This window comes from Parasteatoda tepidariorum, chromosome 3, assembly GCF_982258835.1.
Source record: "Parasteatoda tepidariorum strain Cologne lab strain chromosome 3, Ptep-v5.0, whole genome shotgun sequence".
Classification (NCBI taxonomy): Eukaryota; Metazoa; Arthropoda; class Arachnida; order Araneae; family Theridiidae; genus Parasteatoda; species Parasteatoda tepidariorum.
In genome coordinates this window covers 113,483,165-113,508,916 of record NC_141757.1, presented here as the reverse complement: position 1 = coordinate 113,508,916, position 25,752 = coordinate 113,483,165, and the positions used below count along the sequence as shown (strand labels likewise).

Below are 25,752 nucleotides of genomic sequence, written 5' to 3'. Positions count from 1 at the left end.
TTTATTCGTGTACGCTCTAAACGGTAAAACAAAAAACATTGTTTATTCAAAAGCGCTAGAATAAACCTGATTACAACTAGCCTGGAAATTGTCATATACTTTTCACCAATTAAGTACATCTCTTACAACAATTAAATACAAAATCTGAAACATCTGAGCAACAGCAAGCAAAACTGGTTATCGATTAACTGCACACCTCTCAAGCCCTTTCGCCCATTCCTCTGAAACATCTTAGCAACGGTAAGCAAGACAAGTTACCGATTCAAAATACATTGCTCAAGCCCGATTATTTGAAACATCAAAGCAAGAATTAAGAATTGAAAAATTCTCTATTCAAACGCCGCCAATATGCTGGTTTAAATCTTAGAGTATTTCCCTATTATCCTATTATTAATTGTATTCCCTATCCAAGTTATTATTAAAAAAAATGGATCATTTATCTGTGTTTTGTAGTGCTCTCCAATTTAAGAATGAAATAGCTGGAATTTGCTGCTCTGGTGGAAAAGTGAAACTACCAGATTTAGCGTCGCCAACTAACACATTATCAACGTTGTTATCGGGTCAATCAAATCAATTGAAACTTTTCTTGGCGAATATATGTCGGTATATTCGTGTTTCCAAATGACATTATTCGATGCTACAAGTATCGGTGTGCATATGGGCAGCCAAAGTTATTTATTACATTCACATGCAATCCTGCTTGAGCTGAAATTAAATAGCTTTTGTAACCTAGGCAAACATCATCGGATCTTCATGATGCATTACCGCACGTGAGTTAAAACAAATATTAAGCTCTATACTTGGTTTCATTGCAAAGCGTCATGTTTTTGGAGAGACACGGTGTTTGAGGTATCCTATTGAATGGCAAAAATGAGGATTGCCAGCTTATTGAAAAAATCTCGTCATGTCAAATTGGTCAGCTCATATCAGCAGAAGTACCTGATGTCGCCATTGATCCAGTCTTATTTATGACCATCATTCAAAATTTGTTTTATGGTCCGTGTGCATCACCATACACGTCTGTTTGAAAATGCACTAACGATATCCTAGAGAATTAACTGCTTTGACTATCACGGATTTTTTCACCATTAAATAAAATTCTCATTTCAAATCATAATCGCAAATCTCATTTAAGCACCTAAATACATAAATTAAAATTCAAACAGAAAGCGTTGCAACGCACGCAGGGTAGAGTTAGTCTATATATATATAAATGAATGTGAGTGTGTATGTCCTTTATAGACTCCTAAACCATCCAACAGAAAGCGAAGAATTTTGCCTTACAGATAGTTCAAAGCACGAGGAAGGTCACTGTCAACGTTAGAACATTCTGCTACAAGTCGTTCTTGCAGGATTAGCGAAAAACGAAATGGAATTTTCTGATTGGTTAAGCGTTAGCCATAGTTTTAAATTTTGCGATTCACTATTCACATATTTTAAAGATAACATCCGTGATAATTGCTAGCATATAGCTCTGTTTGGACAAATAGTTCATTGCACGTACTTAATTATTTTATATTCCTTATGCCAGATGAATTCGAAGAACATTACGTGGTAGGGCGAGTGGTTTACGTTATCAAATTTATACTTTGCCTGATGCTACGCGATTTCATTATATATATATATATATATATATATATATATATATATATATATATATATATATATATATATATATATATATATATATATATATATATATATATATATATATATATATATATATATATATATATATATTTCTCTTACACTCTTACTCTATATATATATATTTCTTTATTATATATATATATATATTACCTCATTACAACTCCCCGATTGGCAAGACTAGAAAATCGACCAATGATTGTCGCTAAAAATGTCACATGCCAAATCTAGCTGAGATGGCTCAACATATAGCGCTTTTAAAAACGAAAGCGGAAATAACCAGAGAGAGCATAAGCTAGGCAGAAGTGAGTAGTTTTTCTCGATAGATCTCTATTTTAGTATTTTGTCGAAAACGCTTTTTTTCACGAATTTATCTATTACGAATTTATTTGATGATTTTTGATTTATATCTCGAATTTATTTGTTTTACTAGAATTTATTTGTTTATGCAGGTTTTTCCATTGCAATTCATTTATTTCAATTTTTAATAGACTTAATTATAGCCATAATTATAGCCAGTATCAGTTTTAGAAATTTCATCTTTAGATTTTATACTATAGCACATTTGTACTAGGTTTAACGAATTACATGTCATTTATTTGAATTCAAATTTATCATAATGCTTTACTAAAATATGTAATTTTTTTTTTAAAAAAAAAGTTGTTATATGGATTTGAATTCTTAGAATTTTGTGCATTTGCAATGCACCTAAGTTAGTAGCGAGCGAAGCGAGCTCGGTTTGCGAAACAAACCATATAAGATAGCGTAGCAATTTTCGGGGGTTGGCGAGCGTTAGCGAGCAGGGGGCGCAGTCCGCTAGTTTATATTAATTATTTTAAAAGTGTTTCTAAAAAAAATAATTATTTAAAATGAAATAGAAAAAAAAATATTTATGTATTCAAAAGCGAAAATTAATGGGAAAGTGGTACTAATTCGTTTAGGAGATACCCAAAAAACTCGACACCAATGAGACTTAATTACGCCAATGATGTTTAATTAATTAAGGTAATATATGCACATTGAAATAAAGGAAATAAGCTATGAACTAGAAAGAAAAAGAAATGGAGTAAAGGTATTTGTTTGTCTAGAAGAACCGTAAGAAGTCGTCTTACTATCACTGACGAAAATTATGCTTAATTAATGTTGATAATATGTATTAATTGAAGTAAAAAAAGAAGTAAATTTTGCACTGAAAAGCAAAAATAAGGAGAAAAGCGCTTTGGGTTACCGTAAAAAAACTGCATATCATTATTGACACTAATGCTCAATTAATATTGAGCATATATAAAATATTTGAAAATGGTAAATTTTGACTATTATGGTTTAGTCGCAAATAATAACATCATGCCAAGTGATGCTAAATACTTTTTCTCTTTATTCTAACGGAATGAATTACCAAAACGACGTTTTACTTACTTCAATAACTTAAAGCCCTTGAAATGGTGAGAAATAATATTAAATAAAATAAAAGGAAATTATTTTTGTTATATTAATTGAAAAACTTAGTCGAAGAAGCAGGTAAGTGACATTTTGAGAATGAAAAAAAATTTGCATCCGAACTACCGATTTAGTAGAAAACGGGACTAATAATTCTCTGCTTTATAGTTCCTAATTTTAAATAAAACCTAACTACCTAAAAAAATAAAACCTTATTGCCTAATTTGAAATAAAAAAAATCATTCCAGCTTACTAAAAATTTATGTGATTAGTCGTGTTAAGATTTAAGGAAAGGCAAAACCTGCGATTCATTAATTCCCCTAAAAATGTCACTTACCTGGTTCTTCCATTAAGCTCTTTCATTGTGTCGCTTATGTGCTTTTCAGTTATGTGCATGATTTCGTAGTGTTTCTCTACTTATTGATACTTTACTTATTTCTTATTCACCCCGTGCGAACAACGGGCATTCAGCTAGTATCAAATATGAATGGTATGATAGACAGCATGCCCTTTAAATTTTGAAACCAATTTTTTATGCATTGAAAGTATGCTTTTAGATAATTTCAATAAGGTGTCTAGGTAAATTGAAGTGGCTGTGTGCTACATGACAGGAATAGAAACAGAGGAAACTGGGGTGGAAAGAATTTTGACAATAAGGAAATTGAATTTGTGCCCAAGATTCCAAGAATAGTCACACATTGTAGAATCTATCCTGATGATGTGACCATAATTTATCGCATTTTTGGTAACGGACATCTATATTGTGTTCTTTTAGTCTTAATTTAAAGGCCTCGCCTGGTGTGTTCGTTGTAGCATAGGTTGCACGGGGAAAGTATTTATTTTTCCTTTTCCATTTCACTCTTCGCTAACGCGGTGTTTCTAGTTTTGATTTTCATCTTTATTTTCCTATTTTCTTTAACAATCATACATTAGCTGTTTCAAATAACTTTTGTCTCCTTCATTCATGGCTTGAGAATGAACACTTATAGAGCACACGAAATATTTACTTCCAAAAGTAAGAAGATTGTAATAAAAGTTCATATGTTACACGAACGTTAAAAAAAAGTTCCTTTACATAAAACTTTTCTTAAGAAATATATTGAAATAATTGGTTAAATAGCTCTTAAAAACAGGCATGACCAGGTAATTAAAAATTTATCATAAGAAATGAGGCGTTTAGAAAGAGCTATCAAATACAGAAATATTTTAAAACGGTTAAAAATTTTGGTTACGTATTCGACAGCTCCATGCATTCTGACAACGGCATATTTTTTAGGAACTTATAACATAAAATCGCAATTTCAGATAATCATTGTCAACGTTTCAAGAATGTGGATATAAGAAAATATACCTATTACAAAACTAGTGGCCTTTTTCGTTTTTATTGCTAACTTTTGCTAGAAAGTAAGTTTTAAAAATACTATAATAGTTTCAAAATTACTTTTAAGTTTGCTTAAAAGTAATTTTAAGTTAAGTTTTACAAATAAAAAATTATTATCAATGCAATCTCACAGAAAAATATTAATGGATTTTTACATAAGTCAAGTTCCCCGTAAGTTATTCATATTTAAGTATTAATCTCTTAATTGAAATATTTCTCCATTCTTACGAAAATTTTAGACCTCATAATTCAAAATTTTTAAGTCCAATGTTAAATAAAATAAAAAATAATTATTATAATTTTGTTTTGAATGAAATAATCTTTTGGAAAACGAGTTTCGTAAGAGGGTGAGAGAATTAATTTCAAAGATATACACAGAATTTCTAAAAATTAAACAATCATTAAAGGGCTAAATTTTGAATCGTTCTTCTGACTAAACTATTAGGACCAAAATTTCCAGATTGCAACTACCCTTCCCATATATTGACATACAGAAATCCATATATAAGAAAATATATATGCTTTTTGGAGAAAGTACGTCATTGTGTCTGATTTCGTAACTTAAAATATGGTCTGGACTAATTAATTAGCATGTTTAAGGTCACACCCTAGAATCATTAAGGGAGGCAATTAGTACATCAAAATCCAGTCATAAGAACAAAAGTTATTCTGAGTGATGCATCTTTTTATATGAGCACTTCCCAACAAACAAAACTGTAATATATTTTAATTACACTGATTTTTGCAAGTTACTAAAAATTTGGTACTGTTCAATTATAAAACAAAAAGAAATGAAGTAAAAATGACATGCTTTTAACTACCAAACACAATTCCAGATAATTTTTATTTGTTTATGTTTTTGTTTATTAGTTTACTGAAAACGCATATTTCCATGGGCATTAGAATCAATTTCTGACTTCATTGCAAAAACATTTCGTTTAAAAAACAAGCAAATTTCTCGTAATATATCCGCATTATTATAATCGCACTTTAGACAATTATTATTTTATTAATATTATACATCATTTGCTCTGTAACTACAATTGTGTACTTAAAAATGTATTTAGTTCACCTCACCGCTGTAAACTGTAGCAATACACTCAAATTTTTCACTGTGTAGGATCTCCGATTTGGAGTTCATGTTTACTCAACTGTCATGACTTCTTTATTATTTAAATTGAAAATGCTCTCAGGTTAAAAACTTCATTGATCTATAATATTTTTTTTATTTCAGTTTGTTATTAGTTTTTTGCAGTAATCCCGATTATACGATTAATATATAATTCGTAAATTATAATCTTTCTTACGGTTCGAAATAAAAGTCAATTTAGTACAACCTCACCTCATTTTTCCGAAATAATTTTTTTTAGATAGCTATCATAGATATGAAAATCACAGTGAGTATAATATTTCAATTGGCAACACATTGGTCATACATAAAAACCTTTCTTCAACTGAAATAATTGACGGTTTTTAATTAGAAGGAAATAAATTTATCTATGAATTACGTTTGTGGTTAGATTATCAGATATTTTGGGACCCAAATAAGTAGTATGAAAATATAATCGTTGAAAATAACATTAACTTTTAAAAAGAACGTAAACGTTAAAAACCATAAACGAACAATATTTAAGGATGATCCGTTAGGACGTCTTCACGTTTTTTTTATATCTCAAAATTTCTTTGTGAGGCATTCGATTAAATGTTAAGTGATGCATTCTATTAATTTTAATCAAGCATATTTACTTAATGCTGTTGTTTTAAGAATATAAGAATCTATTTAGAGTCTATGCTCTAAATAGATTGATATTTCTTTAATACGATAGGTAATGCTGATGTCCATTTACACATTACAGAGACTCAAAAAAGTCAGTTATTAGTTATTATTCTATGTGCATTGTTAATTTCTTTCAATTTCAAGTTCTACCGTAGTTAAAGAGAAGAAAAATCTGTATTGATATACATTAAACATAATTTATGTAGTAAGTATGAGGAAAAATAATTATTATTCTGTTTGTTTAAAAGTGTAAACGCCATTATATTCAACGCCAAAATAAATATAAAAACAATAATATTGAAACAAGTTTAAATATATTAATTAAACTGCAATTATCATGAGGTACTCTAAAAATATGTATCCCAGTCTTCCTTGATGTCTCGAAATTCTTTAAAAATCTACAAATATTTTGTAAAACTAAAATGCAACAATTGACTAAGCAATCATAAGTTTTTTAAAAATACTAAAAGTACTCATATAAGTTCTAGTTAATTTTATCACCAATACTTAAGCGCAATTTTGAATGTCAGCATTTCCTAAATTGCCGGTAACATTATACATTTTTAAAATTTGGTTTTGTGAGCAAGGCATTTTTTTTACAAAAGGAAACTATTTATAAACATTAACAATATGTCTATTTATTAAGAGCATCTATGATTTATAAAAATTTTTACTAACAAAGCATACTATAAAATCTCGCGTTTGAAGGACTACATGATCTAATGTAACAGGATTACGCAAATAGAAAAGATCATTTAAGAATCATTTTTTAATTTTAAATTTTTAGCCAATATTGTCCACTGAATAATATCAAAAACTCAATTGCAGTAGAAATATAACAGTTGGAAAAAATTTGTCACTTAAGCATTTAATTTTTACCAGCACCAAAATATGAAATTGAATGAAAAAAGTAAATAAATATATATATATAAATATATATAAATATATATATATATATATATATATATATATATATATATATATATATATATATATATATATATATATATATATATATATATATATATATATATATATATATATATATATATATATATATATATATATATATATATAGGTTTCAATACCATAGTGTAACAACTGCGAACATTGCGTCATCCACCATCTTGTAATATTAAAGGAAGTTGCATCATCCTCTTGACATTGAGATGCGCCAGCCATACCAGAAGGGGAAGTCCCGAAGGGAAACCCCCGAATTTATAATTAACTCTTACTTTATACCATAGAACAATCTAATTCTTAGACACATGCATTCCGGAGACCACTGCGAGAAGGCAGCTCTCACCAAACATGTCACTGTTGTATCCTTCCATCCTTTTATTTCTATTAAATTGTTATGTTTATTAAATTATCGTCATTTACTCCTATGCTGCACTATCTCTCACAAATAATGGGGGCTTACGTCCGGAATTTGAACTGCGAGTCATAACTTTGAAATCCCGCGAAGGGGATTTTAACCAACAACTTCGAAATCCCGAGAAGGGGACATTTACCGAGAAAAAAAAGGAAAGCAAAATTCTGCACTCGCGTAGGAGCCGTAGATTTTGTTCCTGTTTTAAATCACGAGTAGGGGAATCACCGAACTGTTCACCGAAATTCTACACTCGTGGAGGAGCGATTTATCAAATTGCAGCAAAAGCAGTCGGAATTCACGAATTTTCTGGAGTCATAGTGATCAGGAGAAGTGCAGCAAAAAAATCAGCGACTGGAGAAAAGCAGCAGACCTCTGAACTTTCCTAAATCAGCAATAACCGGATCTGTCGCGAAGGACAGAATTGATCCAGAAACTTCGGTCGCGAATGACAGAATTGATCCAGAAACTTATGTCGCAAAGGGCAGAATTGATCCAGAAACTTTCCGAAATTATTGGAATATCCTGTGCAAATCAGCAAGGCAGTCAACTTTTCCGGGGAAGTGCAATCGTGAAATGCTTGGATACGAAAGGGATACGAATCTGGTTTGAATCAACGAAACATTGGATTACCATTGGACACTGAGAGTCTCTTCAATCAAGGTAGAAAATTTTCAATTTTAAAAATGTATAAAAATTCAAAGAAGGAAGGCCAAGTAAAAGTATTAGAAGAAATAGGAGGCATCGCAGACAGCAGCGATAATATCGTTAAATTAAAAGAAAAAATTGAATCCACCGAAATATTTAAGAATGATTCTGAATTTGTCAAAAATTTGATAACTAAAGCCGTAGAAGAAAGAGTACAAACAGCAGACAAGGAACTTAAACAAAGCAAATTTCAAGTTGAGTTAGAAAAATTAAAATTAGAAAGAATCGAAAAAGAAATGCTTTTATTAGAGGCTAAAAACAAAGCATTTGAAATTGACCCTTCCAAGACAATAAATAATACACCCGAAACAAACATTGAGAATCTAATTCATAGCATTAAAACTCTATCTCTTCCAGTTCCATCGAAACCTGAAAACTTTAATCAATTCTTTTCTTCGTTGGAAAGAGCTTTTAGTACAAAAAACGTAAATGAGGAGCTTGAAGCCGAAATCTTAATTAATATGCTAGGTGAAAAAGCAAACAGCATCTTGTTATACGTTGAAGATGAGGATTTAAAAAACTATGAAAAATTGAAAGCTTTAATATTGCGCGATTTTCAACTAACTCCCCAAGAATGTTTGAATAACTTTAAAAATGCCTCAAAATTTAAAGAAGAAACATTTATTCAATTTGCTACTCGCTTAAATTCACATTTCGAGTATTATTGCAAATTACGTAAAGTTGAAACATTCAAATCATTATGCAACTTAATCATATCCGATAAAATAATTGAGACATTAAATAAAGAGATGGCGAGTCATATTTTAATCCGTCAGGGAGAAAATTGGTTTAATCCCGTCGAGTTAGGACGAGAATTAGACATTTACACTACGTCGAAAAATATGCCACACAGAGAAGTTTCCAATACCCATAAATATGGGCAGAGCACTTTTTTTCGCAGCGAGAACAGAGATTTCAGAAAAAACCATACGGATCGTTTTTCTCAAACGTTAAATAAACAAAGTAGAGCGGAAAAACAATGCTACATCTGTAAAGAGATAAATCATTTTGCGAGGTACTGTCCAAAGAGATCGAATAAAACATATGATTCCAGAAGCGATAAATCAGAAAGAAAAAATACCCCTCCTAGTCATAACTTAAGTAATCAAAGATTTAGTGTAAATTCCTGCAAACCATCTGGAGAAAATAATTTTAAACACGAGTTACAGTATGCTGAGATTTATTTGAATGGAAATCACCCGGTAAAGGCCATAATTGATTCTGGGGCTCAAATATCTGTGATTAATTCAAATAAAATGAAAATAAAAGATTTTCCTCAGTCTAACATAATGCTGACGTCATGTTTTGGGGATGAACGGAAAGCGAAACTTATACAGATCCATATGTCTCTATATCCCAATGAGTCAGGGTTGAAGGTCAGCGCCGCTGTTTCGGATGAACTTAAAGTAGATGCAATAATAAATTCAACGATTTACGAGCAATTAATAAAACTAGGTCAGCTTTCTTCAAGTGTAAATACTCAAACCAAAACTTCTAAGAGTGAAGATTTTTATGAATGTTCATGTTTCAATATTAATGATTCTTGCTCTTGTGAATGTTTTTTATTTAATATTAACAAGGTTTATAGTAATGATGAACTTGATTTATCACATGTTAATGACCCTTGTATTAGAAATGAACTGTCAGCGTTGATTAATAATTACCAGCCAAACAAAATTAAAGACACCAAGTTAACAATGAAAATTATTTTAAAAGATGAAATCCCAGTATGTCAAAGAGCTAGACGTTTATCTTTTTCTGAGGAACAAAAGGTAAATGATCAGTTATCAGAATGGTTAAAAACAGACATAATTAGAGAGAGTTGCTCTAATTATTGCTCCCCAATAGTTCTTTGCAAAAAGAAAGATAACAGCCTGAGATTATGCATTTAAATTCAAAAACAATTAAGGATAGATACCCCTTACCTCTTATTGAAGATGTGTTAGACCAATTACAGGGTTCTAAAATTTTTAGCAAAATTGATCTTCGAACTGGGTTTTTCCATATAGACGTGGACGAGGATAGTAAAAAATACACCTCATTTGTGACACCTGATGGGCAGTATGAGTTTAATAAAGTGCCATTTGGGTTGTGTAATAGCCCTAGTACATTCCAGAGGTACATCAATTATGTGTTCCGTGATCTTCTTAGAGAAGGTGTTGTTGTCATTTTTATGGATGATATTTTCATACCCGCAGAAAGTGAAATAGAGGCACTGAACAGGTTAACACGAGTATTGCAAACTGCATCCGAATATGGACTAGAACTTAACTTAAAGAAATGCCAATTTTTGATGTCTAAAATTAACTTTATGGGTTATATTATTGAGAACGGTACCATTAAACCCTCTTCCGAAAAAACATTACCTGTTCAAAATTTTCCTGTACCTAAGTCTACTAAACAGGTGCAGAGTTTTCTTGGTTTAACCGGATATTTTAGGAAGTTTATTCTTAACTATGCTTTAATTGCTAAACCATTAAGTGATTTACTTCGGGATAACAGAGTATTTTATTTTGGCCCAGAACAACAAACAGCATTTCAAACTTTAAAACGAAAACTTTCTGAAAATCCAGTACTACGCATTTTTAAACAAGGAGCAAAGCTTGAGTTACATACCGATGCAAGTAAATTCGGGTATGGTGCTATTCTTTTTCAACAATCTGATGATAACAAATTACACCCAATACACTATATGAGTAAAAAAACGACTCCTCAAGAGGAGAATTATTCAAGTTATGAACTTGAAGTGTTGGCTATAATTGAGGCCTTGAAAAAATTTCGAAATTATTTAGTGGGAAATAAATTTAAACTTGTAACAGACTGTTCAGCTTTCCAAAAGATTATGAGTAAAAAACAATTAACACCTAAAATTGCTAGATGGGCATTATTTTTGGAAGATTTTGATTATGAAATCGTACATCGCCCAAGTAAACAAATGAGACATGTTGATTGTTTAAGTAGATATCCAATTATGCATATTACTTGTGACGAATTAACCTCTAAAATTGTTACTTGCCAGATAAATGATGAATATATTAACTCTATTAAACAACTTTTGGAAAATAAATCAATTGACGATTTTGTGGTAAAAAATAATGTTTTATATAAACTTGAGAATGATAATTATTTACTAGTGGTTCCACAACAAATGCAAACTGACATTATCAAATCTACGCATGCTAATGGTCATTTCGGTATAACTAAAACTCTTGATGTACTTAAACAAAACTATTATTTTCCAGATATGAAAAAATGTGTTGAAAATGTTGTAAATAATTGTGTAGAGTGTATATTAGTAAATAGGAAGGCAGGAAAACGAGAAGGGTTTTTGAACCCGATTCCTTAAAATAATATTCCCTTAGATACTTACCATATTGATTTCATTGGTCCCATGCCTTCAACTAATAAGAACTATAAATATATTTTGACCGTGGTAGATGCTTTAACCAAATTTGTTTGGTTCTACCCAACCAAATCTACGTCAAGTCAGGAGGCAATAGATAAGTTAAAAGCTCAACAGATAACTTTTGGTAATCCTTCACGAATAATTACTGACAGAGGTACTGCGTTTACTTCAACAGAATTTGAGACTTATTGCCAAGATGAAGGTATCGAACATGTAAAAATAACAACAGGCATTCCTCGTGGTAATGGACAAGTGGAAATAATGCATAAGATCCTCATACCGATACTGGCAAAACTATCAATAAAAGATCCTACTAAGTGGTACAAATTTGTTCCAACAGTACAGCATACCATTAATTCTACAGTTTCTCGGAGCACTCAGATGACACCATTCCAACTTCTGACCGGAGTGAAAATGAAAACAAAAGAGGACTTACAAATTCTGCAAATGTTAGAGAAAGAACATATAGAATCATTTATCCAAGATGGAGAGAACATTCGAGAAGAAGCCAAAAAGAATATTTTGAAGATCCAAGAAGAGAACCGCAGGCAGTACAATAAAAGAAGAAAGAAAGCCAACGAATATCAAATAGGAGATTTAGTTGCAATCCAGAGAACTCAGTTTGGATCTGGACTCAAATTAAGACCCAAGTTCTTCGGTCCATACCAAATCACAAAAGTGAAGAAGAATGATAGATATGATGTGCTACAAGTCGGGAATCACGAAGGACCGAACAATACTTCATCTTCAGCTGACCACATGAAACCGTGGCCAGTTAATTAAAAAATTGCCTTTTATATTTTCATACTTTGCTTTCTCGTTTTTTTTTTATTTCAGGTAACTGTGTCTGGTAGCTATTCTGATGAAAATGAGGACATTTTGTTGTCAGGATCGCCGATTGATGTAGGTTTCAATACCATAGTGAAACAACTGCGAACATTGTGTCATCCACCATCTTGTAATATTAAAGGAAGTTGCATCATCCTCTTGACATTGAGAGGCACCAGCCATACCAGAAGGGGAAGTCCCGAAGGGATACTCCCGAATTTATAATTAACTTTTACTTTTTACCATAGAACAATCTAATTCTTAGACACATGCATTCCGGAGACCATTGCGAGAAGGCAGCTCTCACCAAACATGTCACTGTTATATCCTTCCATCCTTTTATTTCCATTAAATTTTTATGTTTATTAAATTATCGTCATCATTTACTCCTATGCTGCACTATCTCCCACAATATATATATATATATATATATATATATATATATATATATATATATATATATATATATATATATATATATATATATATATATATATATATATATATATATATATATATATATATATATATATATATATATATATATATACATGGATGATCACGTGAGTTTATGTCAAAAAATGATAGAGAGTTTCTGTGAATGGCTATGAGCAATCATTTTAATCACAAAATTACAAAGAGATACATTATTCTAAATCGTTAATACTTGCCGAGCGAAAACGTTCTATATTTATACGTAGCACATTATATACCCTATCCTCATTCTGATGCAAAGTACATACTAGTTTCCTTAGTACAGGGCGCAAAATAAAAAACGAACAACCTTGAATAATTTTTGTTCTAATGATAGGATCTTCTCATTCTAGGACTCAATTTTAATAGTTGAAGGGGATGACTACAAATATGCTAAGTAATTAGTGCAGACGATATCTAGAATTGTGAAATCAGACACAAGAACGTGCTTGCTCTGAATAAACACACCCTTTTTCATGAATTCATATTTCTGACCCCCCCCCCCCCCAAAAAAAAAATATATATTAGGGGGTAGCCACCATCTTTTTTTTTCTTTTCTTCCAGACGTGGACACGTACCTAGGCTTGCAAAACCCTTAACCGTATAGTCCACGTCTGGCCACAGGTCTAGCTCACATAATACATAGGCGCATCACATTAGTTAAAAAAAATGGAAAACAAAATTTTGAAGAAAGTTACAATAGATGACAGTAATTAAAAACTTAATGAATAAGTAACATTGAAAGGTGGAAAGATCAGAGTTGCTACATGCATGGCATGAAGCGCTATCTAAGAGGCTGTAAAATAGGAATTTTGAATTACTTGAAGAAAAAAAAGGTAATTGAATCTCGTAGAGGAAAAGAAAAGGAGTTTTTAAAGTTTCTCTTTAAGGGGATCAATTCAACTAGAGGTTGTGAATAAGAGAGTTTTGAGCATTTCTCATGGAGAATTGTGAGTTCAACTGAAAGTTTGTGAATTCAAGAAGAATAAATTAAAGTTTTGATGTAGTCACTGGCTATAAGAATGTAGGAGTCACTGAAACTGCCGAAGTGGAGGCGTAGAATTTTGAATCGATACAGATCTTTGTGTGCAAAAATCGCACAGGAGGATAAGTTAATGTGGATTAAAATTTGATCGAAGTGCGGAGAGTGCAGTCTTGCAGCTTGGGCAATCTGCAGCATAGGCTGGGTGATGGGGATTGTGTGAAGTACCAAAGTACGTATTAGAGTGCCAGCAGTTGATACAGTGATGGGTGTTTGAATTGCATTCGCTGGAGTGATGTTGGCTACCACAGGTCACGCATGTTGCGAATTCCTGTTGATATTGATGAGTCTGGTGGTCAAGAGCTTGACACCATGAACATCTCCTGAGGAGTAACCTTTTCTTAACTATGCACTTATTCAGTCCTAAGAAGATGAATCTAGATGAAAGAAAATTAGTTACGAGTCTATGGGAGACGTTGACTATGAGGTAGCCACCATCTGGGAAATATAATCCTAATAGTTTGGTCAGAGGAGTGGATCATAATTTGGAGCCCTTAATGTTAATTTTATTTTTTGCATATTTTGCCATATCTCTCGAGAATCTATTAAGCGATTTTAAACATTTTTGTTCTTAATCATAAAATTAATTTATCCAAAGATAATTCCATGGAGAATATAACTTTTAGTAAATATTTATTATATTTTATAATATAATTTATTAATTGTGAAAAACATTAAATTGTAAGGTATAAAATTTTTTACGTCATTTTAAGGAAGGTAATATTAAACGACAAAATACAAAACTCGACAGAAATGGAACAGATAATTCCTGAAAAATCGAATTTTGAAAGAGTCGTATTTTTAATATTTGACCTCTTAGGAATTAACTGACCGATTTCGCATGAATTTTTTCTGTTTAAAAATTTCCTTATTTGAAATAATATAAAAAATTGTATACCAATTCTTTCAGAAAATTTAAATTTTGGAATCAATTATTTTTAAAAAAAAAAAAATTCCAAAGTTATACTGATTTCAGTACTTAAATAGCTGTTATTATATATATATATATATATATATATATATATATATATATATATATATATATATATATATATATATATATATATATATATATATATATATATATATATATATATATATATATATATACTTTATTATTTCTAACTTCCACTGTTTTTCTAATTAATTTATTTGGTCTCAAAAAATTTAATATGTATGTTGAATATATTTACTAATTTTAATTTTGCCCTTTTTCACTTAATTGTAATAAATACTGATCTTAAATCATTCTTGGAGTAATAAACCTAAGTAGTTTTTAGATAGTGATTAACAATTTTTGAAGAGTACCACAAAATGATTAATGCAATTATTAAATTCAATTTTTTCTCATGTTTTGGACAAGTTTTTAAGTTTTGCTCGTGTGAATATAATAATAAATAGTTTATACCCCTCTTTTCCTCTTCAAATTTGCGAAAAAGTCCCTCCAAATAAGATAAATTACCAATTCAGGAATTCACTTAAATAATTCCTTTTCGCTTTTGAAAAATAACCAAAAATTAGTTAAAGGAAATTTAAATACCTGAGGTCTTTGAAATTAGAAAATTAAATGTAATGACCTAATAAATTGTAAAGAAATAATTAAATTTCTATAGAAGTATAAAAATATTAGGAACATTAAAAAATTATTTCCTTTTGTGCCTTGAGTGAAGTTTTTGACGAGTTATATTATATAATTAAAAAAAAATGCCTTGATCAGTTATTACATTTTTAAGTGCGTTTTGCTAAATTAAAAAATATTAATAACTTTTAAATAAAGAAACGTCGAAACAAATAGAATAATGTATCGATTAATGAATGCTAAGCAAGTGAATGAAACAAAAAAAGTTAATTATTGGAGTACGAACTAGTGGTAGTGAATGTACCAAGCAGGGTGCAAACTAAATTGCGTCTTAAGTGAATAATCGAAACATACTCTCAGAGGAGCTTAATGTGCCTAAGTGCTGTATCTTAAATTATATAAATGTTAAGAACTTTTTATAATGAGTTATGATTAAAATTAGCATGTGCGACACAATATAAAAATGATGCTCTTTCATTTCGTGCTGAAAATGAGAGAGTTTCCGGGGATTATTAATTAATTTCTCTTTAATAGAATAACTAAGAACAAAATATTTCCTTTTGATTCAAGCAATCCAAAAGTAAATGGAATTTCAACTAATCAGAGATTGTAAATATATGAATTAGTTTTAAAAAAAAGTGTGCATCTTATGCCCATGACTTCCAGTAATTTTAATAACTGAAATAAAATTAGAAATAACATTTTTAAGAATTTAAGTTAGCTGAAGATCCGTTTTCAGTAAATGTAGTAGCGTAGAGATAAGCATTTTAAAATTAATGCGTTTTTCGTACCTTTTAAGTGCGCAAGATGTAACTAAATTGATTGCCTGAGCTTTACTTACCTCTAATTTAACTGTAATTTAACAAATTTTTAATAAGAAATATAATTTAAGTTATCTAGTTGTTAAAATGTATTCTATAGCACAGCTAATTTAATATATAGTTTTGTTTTTTTATTAAACATCAAACATGTTAACGATGTTCTAGGATTTTTTACACTGTTACCACAATCATTGCATTTCTTAGTTGGAAAAAACGAGTCCTATTTTTACTTATAACAACAATTTTAAAGATTTTCATTATATTTGAAGAAAATAAATCTTTAACTAAATAAAGATAACTTTACTGCTGTTACTAAAATAATTGCATTAAATTTATCATTTTAATATTCATTTGATTTTTTAATGGTAAGATAAATTTTGCTTCTTTTCGTTTCTTCTTTTTGTTGAATTACTGGGTCCCTCAATAATAACTTGATTAAAATATTATTTTTTTCATAATTTTAGTGAGCGCCTCAAAAATCAAAAATTTTTATATGATTTAACTCATACGTATATTCTATAGTTACAGATGCTTTTACGTATATAAATCGTTTAAATGGGTAAAATGGTTTCTAAAGCTTTCTAAAGAAGAAGATTGTTGATCTTGAATGGCATTTATAATTCAGTGTATCTAATTTAAATGATGTATTTTCATTATTTAATGCTTCTCGGTGGCTTATTTATTTATTCTTATACATGTTTATGGCTTGTTATGAAATAAGTTTATCTATCCTTTTAGTGTTTATTTACTAAGTAATTTTTTAACTTTTAATTACAGTGCTTAAAGATTTGAACTGTCTGTTCATGATTTACGAAAATAACAATAATAATAATAAGTATGTTATATAAGTTGGTAAAACCTCCTTACTGAGAGGGCGCTGAGAGCGCATCAAAAAGTAGTGAACTTGTAGACACGGAAGTGTCAAGATGTATTAATTCTTTTTTCGTTATTAAATATTTGTTTTTGTTATATTTGATCTCGCCGATGAGTTATTTTGATACAAATCCACTGAACCTACTTTTATATTGATATAAACACGGACCATTTTTTGATGTTATCGGCCAAAGGAAGCTGGATTGAATTTAAACTGATCTGATTAATTTGGCGTCATTGGCAAATGAAATATCCAGGCAAGAATTTTATTATTTTCATTGAAACAGAATTACCTGGATAGAAATAAATATGGCAGAAAATATTTCAAAATTAAGAAAGAAGCATACCACTACTGTACGAACAACACTGACAAAATTGATTAATAAAATTGAAGAATCGATTAATGACGAAACAGAATTACTGGAACAATTTGAAGCTTTTTTAGCACAATTGAATGAAAAAGAAAGCAAATTGAATTTTTTGAATGATGAAATTGTAGATCCTTTCTCTGAAGATACAATTTCTGAAGATATTAAAACTTCTGAAGAAATCCAAGAAAAAATAATTTTTTGGAAAACAAAACTTTCTTTCAAAATAAAGAAAATGAATTCTATCCCAGCTGATACAGTTTCAAATACCTCTGAAACAAATGATTCAAACAATTCTGAAAGCATGAACATAAATCTACCTAAATTAAATATAAATAAATATGCGGCAAATTAAGCAGGATGGTTAGATTTTTACAATTTATTTGAAAGTTGTATTCATAATAATGTAAAATTAAGCAAAGTTGATAAATTTAACTATTTGAAATCGTATTTATGTGGAAATGCTCTTGCATGCATTAACGGATTTACAATTTCTAATGAGAATTACGATAAATCCCTAGATTTATTAAAGGATAGATTTGGAAACAAAAACATGTTAATCAACGCTCATTTGAGTGATTTATTAATTTTATCACCTGTCAAAAATCCTAATGATGTTATGAGTCTTAGAAATTTATATGATAGCGCGGAAACACAGATACGCAGTTTTGAAAGCTTGGGTATAAAAGGAGATACTTATACCAGTTTATTGACACCCATTTTAATGAAATTAAATCCTTCAGAATTTGTTTTAGAATTTAATCGATCCCAAAATGATAAGGAATTTGATTTAAGTGCTCTATTAAAATTTCTCACTTCAGAAATACGGAGCCGCGAACGATCTCTTCAAATTAATAATCAAAAACCATCGCCGTCTTGTTTCCTCTCCCCACAGGAAAGAAAAAAAAAGAATTATGGGTTTGTTAAACGTAATACCACATGCAAGCCCTTGAAAAAAGAAAACACTTTTTCCATAATATCATCTTAACAGAGCCTCTCATCGGTGCCAGGCAATGAGAAATTATTATTCTGCAATAAATCGCATAAATTAGAATCGTGTTATACTTTTAATTCTAAGGAAAATAGAGATATTTTGAAAAGTAAAGGATGTTGTTTTTTATGCCTTAAACCTCGGCATCATGTTGCAGAATGTTCGATTAAAGAAAACTGTTCCTTTTGTGGGGGATCCTACCATATTTCAATATGTTTTCGGAAACAAACTGATTCGAATATTGAAAGTCCATATCAGAAAAATGTAACTGATAGCGTCGTTTCGGCAAAGCTAAAAATATTAAATCCGATGGCATTTTGTAAGATACGTACATGCGCTGCTTGACTGGGGATGAAAATAAAAAGGAAATATACCGCGTTTTCCTGGATAATGGGAATCAGTGTAGCTTTATTTTGTCGTCCCTTGTCCAAAAATGTAACTTTTCTATAATCAGAGAAGAAAGTATTTCAATTTGCCCATTTTTTGCGGTAATGAAAACAAAAAGAAAACTTATTATGTCGCGAAAATTAAATTGCAAAATAGACAGGATCCAAATTTATTCATTGAAATTGAAGCAATTGAAACAGACAATATAACGGCCTCACATTTACCGACCCCTCCTGAAAACATTGATAAAAGATTTAGACACTTGAGAAATATATAATTAGCTGATTCTTATGAGTTTAATGATAAAGAAATATCAGTTCTCTTGGGTGGGAACTATTACTATGAGGTAGTTACTGGGCGAATTATGCGAGTAAACAAAAATTTAGTAGCAGTCAAAACGTTGCGTGGATGGTCTTTACAAGGGGGGGGGGAGTACAAATTGCCAGGAATTATTTACAATGCGTGTTATTGTTAATATGTCGATCATTTCCAAACAACTTAGTGAATTTAGGAATTTGAAAATTTAGGGATTGAGGCAAAGATATCTAATGACAAAATTAATGATAACGATATAATGTCTGAATTTGAAGCTGGAATTTCATATGAAAATAAGCGTCATAAAGTTAAATTTCCCTGGAAACCGCATATGAAATCGTTGTTAGAAAATAATGAACAAGTGGAAAGGAAGAGATTTATGAAATTAAGATCAACTTTAAGAAATGATTCTACTTTATTTAGTGAATATAGATCAATAATAAAGAACTATATTTCCGAGAATATCATTGAGCGTGTTCCAGTTGAAGAGGAGAATTTGCAAAAAAACACATTTTATCTACCACTTAGAGCAGTGATTCGTACTGATAAGACTACAAGCAAAGTACGGATTGTATTTGATGCAGGATCAGATGATAAAGGACAGTTAAGTTTGAGTGAATGTCTTCACACCGGTCTTAATTTCATACCAAACTTATTTAGTCTTTTGATCAAATTCTGGAAAAACCTGATTGCTTTCGTAGCAGATATTAAAATGGCCTTTTTGATGATTGAAATTAATGAATGTGAAAGAAACTTTACAAGATTTTTCTGGGATGATGATCCAGAAAATTTACATTTGGAAAACAAGGAGTTTGACGTGTTCCGAATGTGCAGAGTTTTGTTTGGAGTGAAATCTAGCTCTTTCCTACTAGCAGCTACAATTAAACATCATCTGAAAAAATACATGGACACATTTCCGTCGACTTACAAGCATCTGAACCAGTCTCTTTATGTGGATGATTTTTTTTGCGGAGAAGACAATGTTCAACAAGCGTTGAAAACTTGTAAAGAAAGTGTGCAGATTTTTAAAGATGCTAGCGTAGACCTTCGAAAATGGAGAAGAAACTCACCTGAACTTACCCAAGATTTGAAGAATTTGAATTTTGAAGTTGATGAGTCTTGAAGTGCACTGGACACTAGCTTGATAACTTCTAAGGTCCTAGGAGTAGGATCGAATGAGAAAACTGATACATTTTATTTTGATTTCAAAAATCTGGAAGCATTTCTCTCCAAAAGAAAGGAAACTAAAAGATACTTATTGCAAGTAGCAGGTCGACTATTTGACCCAATAGGTTTTGATTGTCCATACACAAACTTTTAATACAAGAAATTTGGTGTTTAGGTTTGGACTTGGATGAAAGGTTGCCAAAACAGTTAGGAGTCGTTTGGAACAAATGGTGTGAGGAAATAGAGTATTTAAAGAAAATACGTATACCACGTTGCTACTTTAAAGAATTGTTACTTGAAAGTACAATTAGCCTACAACTGCATTGCTTTTCTGATGCATCCAAGAAAGCTTATGGAACTGTGGCTTATTCACGTATAGAATTAATTGATCGCAATATTATTTCATTTGTAGCTTCCAAAACTAGAGTAGCACCTGTAAAGACTCTATCAATCCCAAAACTGGAGCTCATGGGTCAACTTTTATCAGCTAGAATAAGCCATAAAATTGAATCTGCTCTAGAATTATCTCTTGAACGATTTTATTGGACAGATTCGTAAATAGCATGCTACTGGATCAAAGGGGACCCGATTAGACACAAAGTGTTCGTGAAGGATAGAGTACAAGAAATACAAAAACTTAGCAAACAGGACGAGTGGCATCATTGTATAGGAAAAGACAATCCTGCTGATCTGATAGGTCGAGGAGTATCCTCAGATGATCTTCAGCACAACAAACTATGGTTGCATGGACCCAAATGGTAAACATTGAATGAAACAGAATGGCCAGAATCGTTAGAACCAGTAATCCAAACTGATAAGAACATGGATGAATTGGAGTTCAAGAAATCAGTTACTGTAAATGCAACAGTTGAAAAAGAGCCAGCAGAATATTTGATCGCAAGATATTCATCATTCAGTAGCCTAATTAGAATAACAGCTTTATGCTTAAGATTTGTGCATAATTGTAAAATGGAACCAGCATTAAAGAAAACAGAGTGTTTAAGTGCGTCTGAATTAGAACGAGCTACGGAAATTTTCATGTGTTTCGAAACGAAAACAAAATGAAATGATCTATTTACAGACTTCTTTAGCATACGTTAAAGAAGTCTGTAAATCGATCATTGATTTATGGTAATGTAAAGAAGCTGGTTAGAATTTTATTTGACTCTGGTAGCCATCGCAGTTTTTTGAAACGTGATATTCGTAATGAGTTGAACCTCAGGACCATTAAAACTGAACGGTTGCATGTTTTCGGTTTTGGAGAAAAAATTTCCAAGGGGTGTTCTTACGATTTAGTGAAAGTAAATCTTCAGAAAAAAAACGATAAAAAATTAAATGTTTGCATTGAAGCATTTGTAGTAGAAAAAATAACGTGTGGGAAAATAGCCGCACTCCATGAGAGAATTAAACAATTAGCAAGGAAAAATAATATTTTTCTTTCGGATACCGGAGAAATTGCTGATATAGACATTTTAATCGGCGCCGATTTCCTACATGACGTAATCTTTGATACGTCTATGAGGTTGGGAAGAGGACTCGTTGCAACCGATAGTTTATTTGGTTTTGTGGTTCAAGGGAAATTCATGAATAATTGCCAATTAAGTAGGATTGTAAATAATACTATAATATCTGATGTTGATTATTCTTTGTTTTGGAACCTTGAAGGACTAGGAATAAATACCATGAACGAAGAAAATGCTGTTAATAAAAGTGAATTGTTAAAAGGTTTTAATTCTGATTTGCATTTTGAAAATAATAGGTATAGTGTACGACTTCTCTGGAGACCTAATACAAAGCATTTGTTAAATGAAAACTTTGGGCTGGCTTCAGAGAGGTTTGGCAAATTAAAGAGGAGATTTAAAAATGATAAATCCTTGTTTGAAGAATATAAAAAAGTTTTAAAAACTTACGAAAATGAAGGGATAATTGAGAAAGTTAAGAACTCTGATCCCCAAACTTATAAACAATGTTATTTACCTCATAGGGCTGTTATAAGAAATGATAAACTAACTGGCAAATTAAGGATAGTATTTGACGGTTCCGTGCATGAAAAAATGAATTGTCTCTTAACGACTGTTTGTATATTGGGCCAAATTTATACCCTGATATATATGAACTTATGCTAGCGTTTCGGGAAAGCAAGATTGCTTTTATAGGGGACGTTCAGCAAGCTTTCTTACAAATAGGGATTAATGCAGAAGATCGAGTTGTCACAAGATTTCTTTGGTCAGATGACCCCGAGAACATGGATGCATGATGATTCGTCTACAGTAATTTATAGATTTTGCCGCGTACTATTTGGTATCAACTGTAGCCCTTTTCTCTTAGCGGCTACTATTAAAGAGCATATTAAAAAGTTTGCAAAATCGAAGCCTCTTGCGTATGAATTACTAAATGAAAGGATATATGTCAATGACGTCATAGGGAGAGTGATAGTACAGATACAGCATTTCAAATAAGTTCTGATTGTGTTGAAATATTTCGGGATGCGGGCATGGTATTGAGAAAGTTTCAAACAAATGATAAAAAATTACGTGAATTATGGAAGAATGCAGGTATAGATGTTCAGAATGAAAAGGAATCGTTAGGACAATCAGGCTTTCCATTTAAAGTTTTGGGAGTTTGTTGGGATCCTAAAAGAGATGTATTTTACTTTGAGTTCGAATATCTGCCAAAATTGATAGACACGGGGCAAATAACAAAATGATTTATTTTGAAAATCATTGGGCGTATTTTTGATCCAGTAGGATTTTTGGGACCCTTTACAATGCTTCTAAAATTTCTAGTTCAAAGCATTTTGAAAAGCGGATTGGAGTAGGATCAAGAACTACCCTTAGATATGGAAAATCAGTGGCGCGAAATATGTAAACAATTCGGTGAACTTAATGATTTGAAAATACCACGTTATAATTTTTTCGAAGCAGGTAACAAAGAAATTATAAGTTCACAATTACATATCTTCTCTGACGCCAGCTTAAAGGGTTATGGTACAGTTGCATATATCAGATCAGAAACTAGTGATGGACATATTTCTACATGTTTTGTTTCAGCTAAAAATCGAATTGCGCCACTCAAAATGATTACATTACTAATACTTGAGCTACCAGGTGCCCTCCTCTCTGTTAGATTATTTCGAACTATTACTAGAGCCATAAAAATTCCGTGTGACAGTTCCTTTTGGTGCGATTCCTCTATTGTGTGTTGTTGGATAAAAACTCCTGCCATTCGTTTTAAGCAATTTGTGCTTAACCGATTAGAAGAAATTCAAGAGATTACTCAACCTGTGGACTGGTTCCACTGCCCCGGAATTGACAATCCTGCCGATCTTATTAGTAGAGGTGCTTCCATGAGAATATTGAAGAATTCCGACATTTGGTGGAAAGGGCCACATTGGTTGTCCCTTCCGACCGAAATGTGGCCAGAATTAAAGCTCTTCAAAGAAAATGATGAGCAAATTGAGTATCGTAAAAAAAGAAGTAACCGTTATGAAATGTGTAGATTGTGAAGAACTTCAGTTGATAAATATCGCTAACTTTAGGTACCTCGAAAAAGTTGTTAGAATCATAGCGTGGGTAAAGAGATGTTTGAACAGAAAGTTAAGCTGAATATGGACACTTTGACTGCAGAAGAGCTCCGAAATGCTGAAGATATACTAGTAAAGCTTACTCAAGCAAAATTCTTTGAAAGTGAGATACGAACTCTCCAATCTAGTTTGACTATTCCAGCTTCTTCTACTATTTTCAATTTAGCTCCTTATCTTGATGAAAAAGATATCCTGAGAATCACAGGAAGATTGGCCGATAGAGATTATTATGATGAGAAATAGCCTATAATCATACCAAGACAGTCTAAATTTGCAGAGTTGCTTGTCAAGCGAGAACACGAAAATGTATTTCATTCTGGAGTAGAGAGCACTCTAGTACAAATTCGGAGAAGATTTTGGGGGCCTAAAGGAAGACAATTACTAAAAAAGGTTGTCTCGAAATGTTTGATTTGTCGCAGATACACAGCCAAACCTTCTACCCAAATGACTGGACAGCTTCCAAAAGATCGAATTAGTGAAACTCCTGCTTTTACTGTATGCGGAATTGATTTTGTCGTTCCAATCTACATCAAGGGTGAAAATGGAATAAAGAAATCATATATAGCCTTGTTCACATGTGCAGTCACGAGAGCAATACATCTTGAATTAGTCACAGACATGTCTACTTCGACTTTTCTGCTCGCATTCAGAAGATTTCTCTCCGACAACGCCAAGACTTTTAAATGTACCAATAACGAGCTTCAGAGATTATTTGATATTTTGGAATATTCAGAATTTAAAAACTTTCTTGCTGCTAAAAGAATATCCTGGAAATTCATCGTCCAACTTGCCCCTTGGTGGGGAGGATTTTATGAAAGATTGGTGAAAAGTGTCATAGAGCCTCTAAAGAATATACTTCGAAAAGCTCTTTTAAATTTTGAAGAATTGACCACTATATTGACTGAAATCGAAACCATCGCTAATCTTCGACCCCTGTCCTACGTCACTAACGAAATCGGAGAACCGAAAATTCTTACCCCATCACATTTTTTAACCCCTGGTAAAGAAAAGGCAGAATATCCAGCCCATTTCATAGAAACCATCCATGGAGAATCCACCAAAAAGACTCTTGTAAAAAGAAAAGAATACAAGGCAACATTATTGGCTAATTTATGGAAGCGCTGGAAGGAGCGCTATTTGTTTAATTTGAGATCTGCACACAACTTTACTTCTCCTAACCTAACAAAATGTTTGAAAGTGGGAGATGTGGTTTTGATGGAGGGCACCACAAAATCAAAACTATTATGGGACATAGGTATTATAACAAAAGTATTTCAAGGGCGTGATGGACTTGTAAGATCTTGCCTTATTCACAAATCCAACGGCGAATATAAACGCCCAGTACAACTTATTTATCCTTTAGAACTCAATGACTGAAATGCACAATGATAGACTTAAATAGTTTATGCTTTTTTCTTTTATTTTCTTTCAAGTGAATATTTGCATTTCATTTCAAATTTATTTGCATTTAAATGTTATTTGTTTAATATGTTTATGTTATTTTTGTCTTATTTTTATGTTTAAAATTTTAGTGAACTCGGAGGAGTTCAAGTGCGGAGTGTTGATAATTTTGCTATCAAGATTTATAACACCAGA

At 31.3% G+C, this 25,752-nt stretch overlaps 3 protein-coding genes across 3 annotated transcripts; all 3 read left to right on the top strand.

The window, feature by feature from the left end:
* Positions 1 to 19,665: 19,665 nt before the first annotated feature.
* On the top strand, positions 19,666 to 20,529 carry LOC107437185 (uncharacterized). Its single transcript, XM_016049096.1, has one exon. The coding sequence runs from the start codon at positions 19,666 to 19,668 to the stop codon at positions 20,527 to 20,529; it is 864 nt and encodes a 287-aa protein (XP_015904582.1).
* Positions 20,530 to 23,412: 2,883 nt separating this feature from the next.
* On the top strand, positions 23,413 to 24,078 carry LOC139426665 (uncharacterized). The gene has a single exon (XM_071186295.1). It carries the CDS (start codon positions 23,413 to 23,415, stop codon positions 24,076 to 24,078), a length of 666 nt encoding a protein of 221 aa, XP_071042396.1.
* Positions 24,079 to 24,600: 522 nt separating this feature from the next.
* Positions 24,601 to 25,533, top strand: LOC139426664 (uncharacterized). Its single transcript, XM_071186288.1, has one exon. It carries the CDS (start codon positions 24,601 to 24,603, stop codon positions 25,531 to 25,533), a length of 933 nt encoding a protein of 310 aa, XP_071042389.1.
* The last annotated feature ends 219 nt before the right edge of the window (positions 25,534 to 25,752 follow it).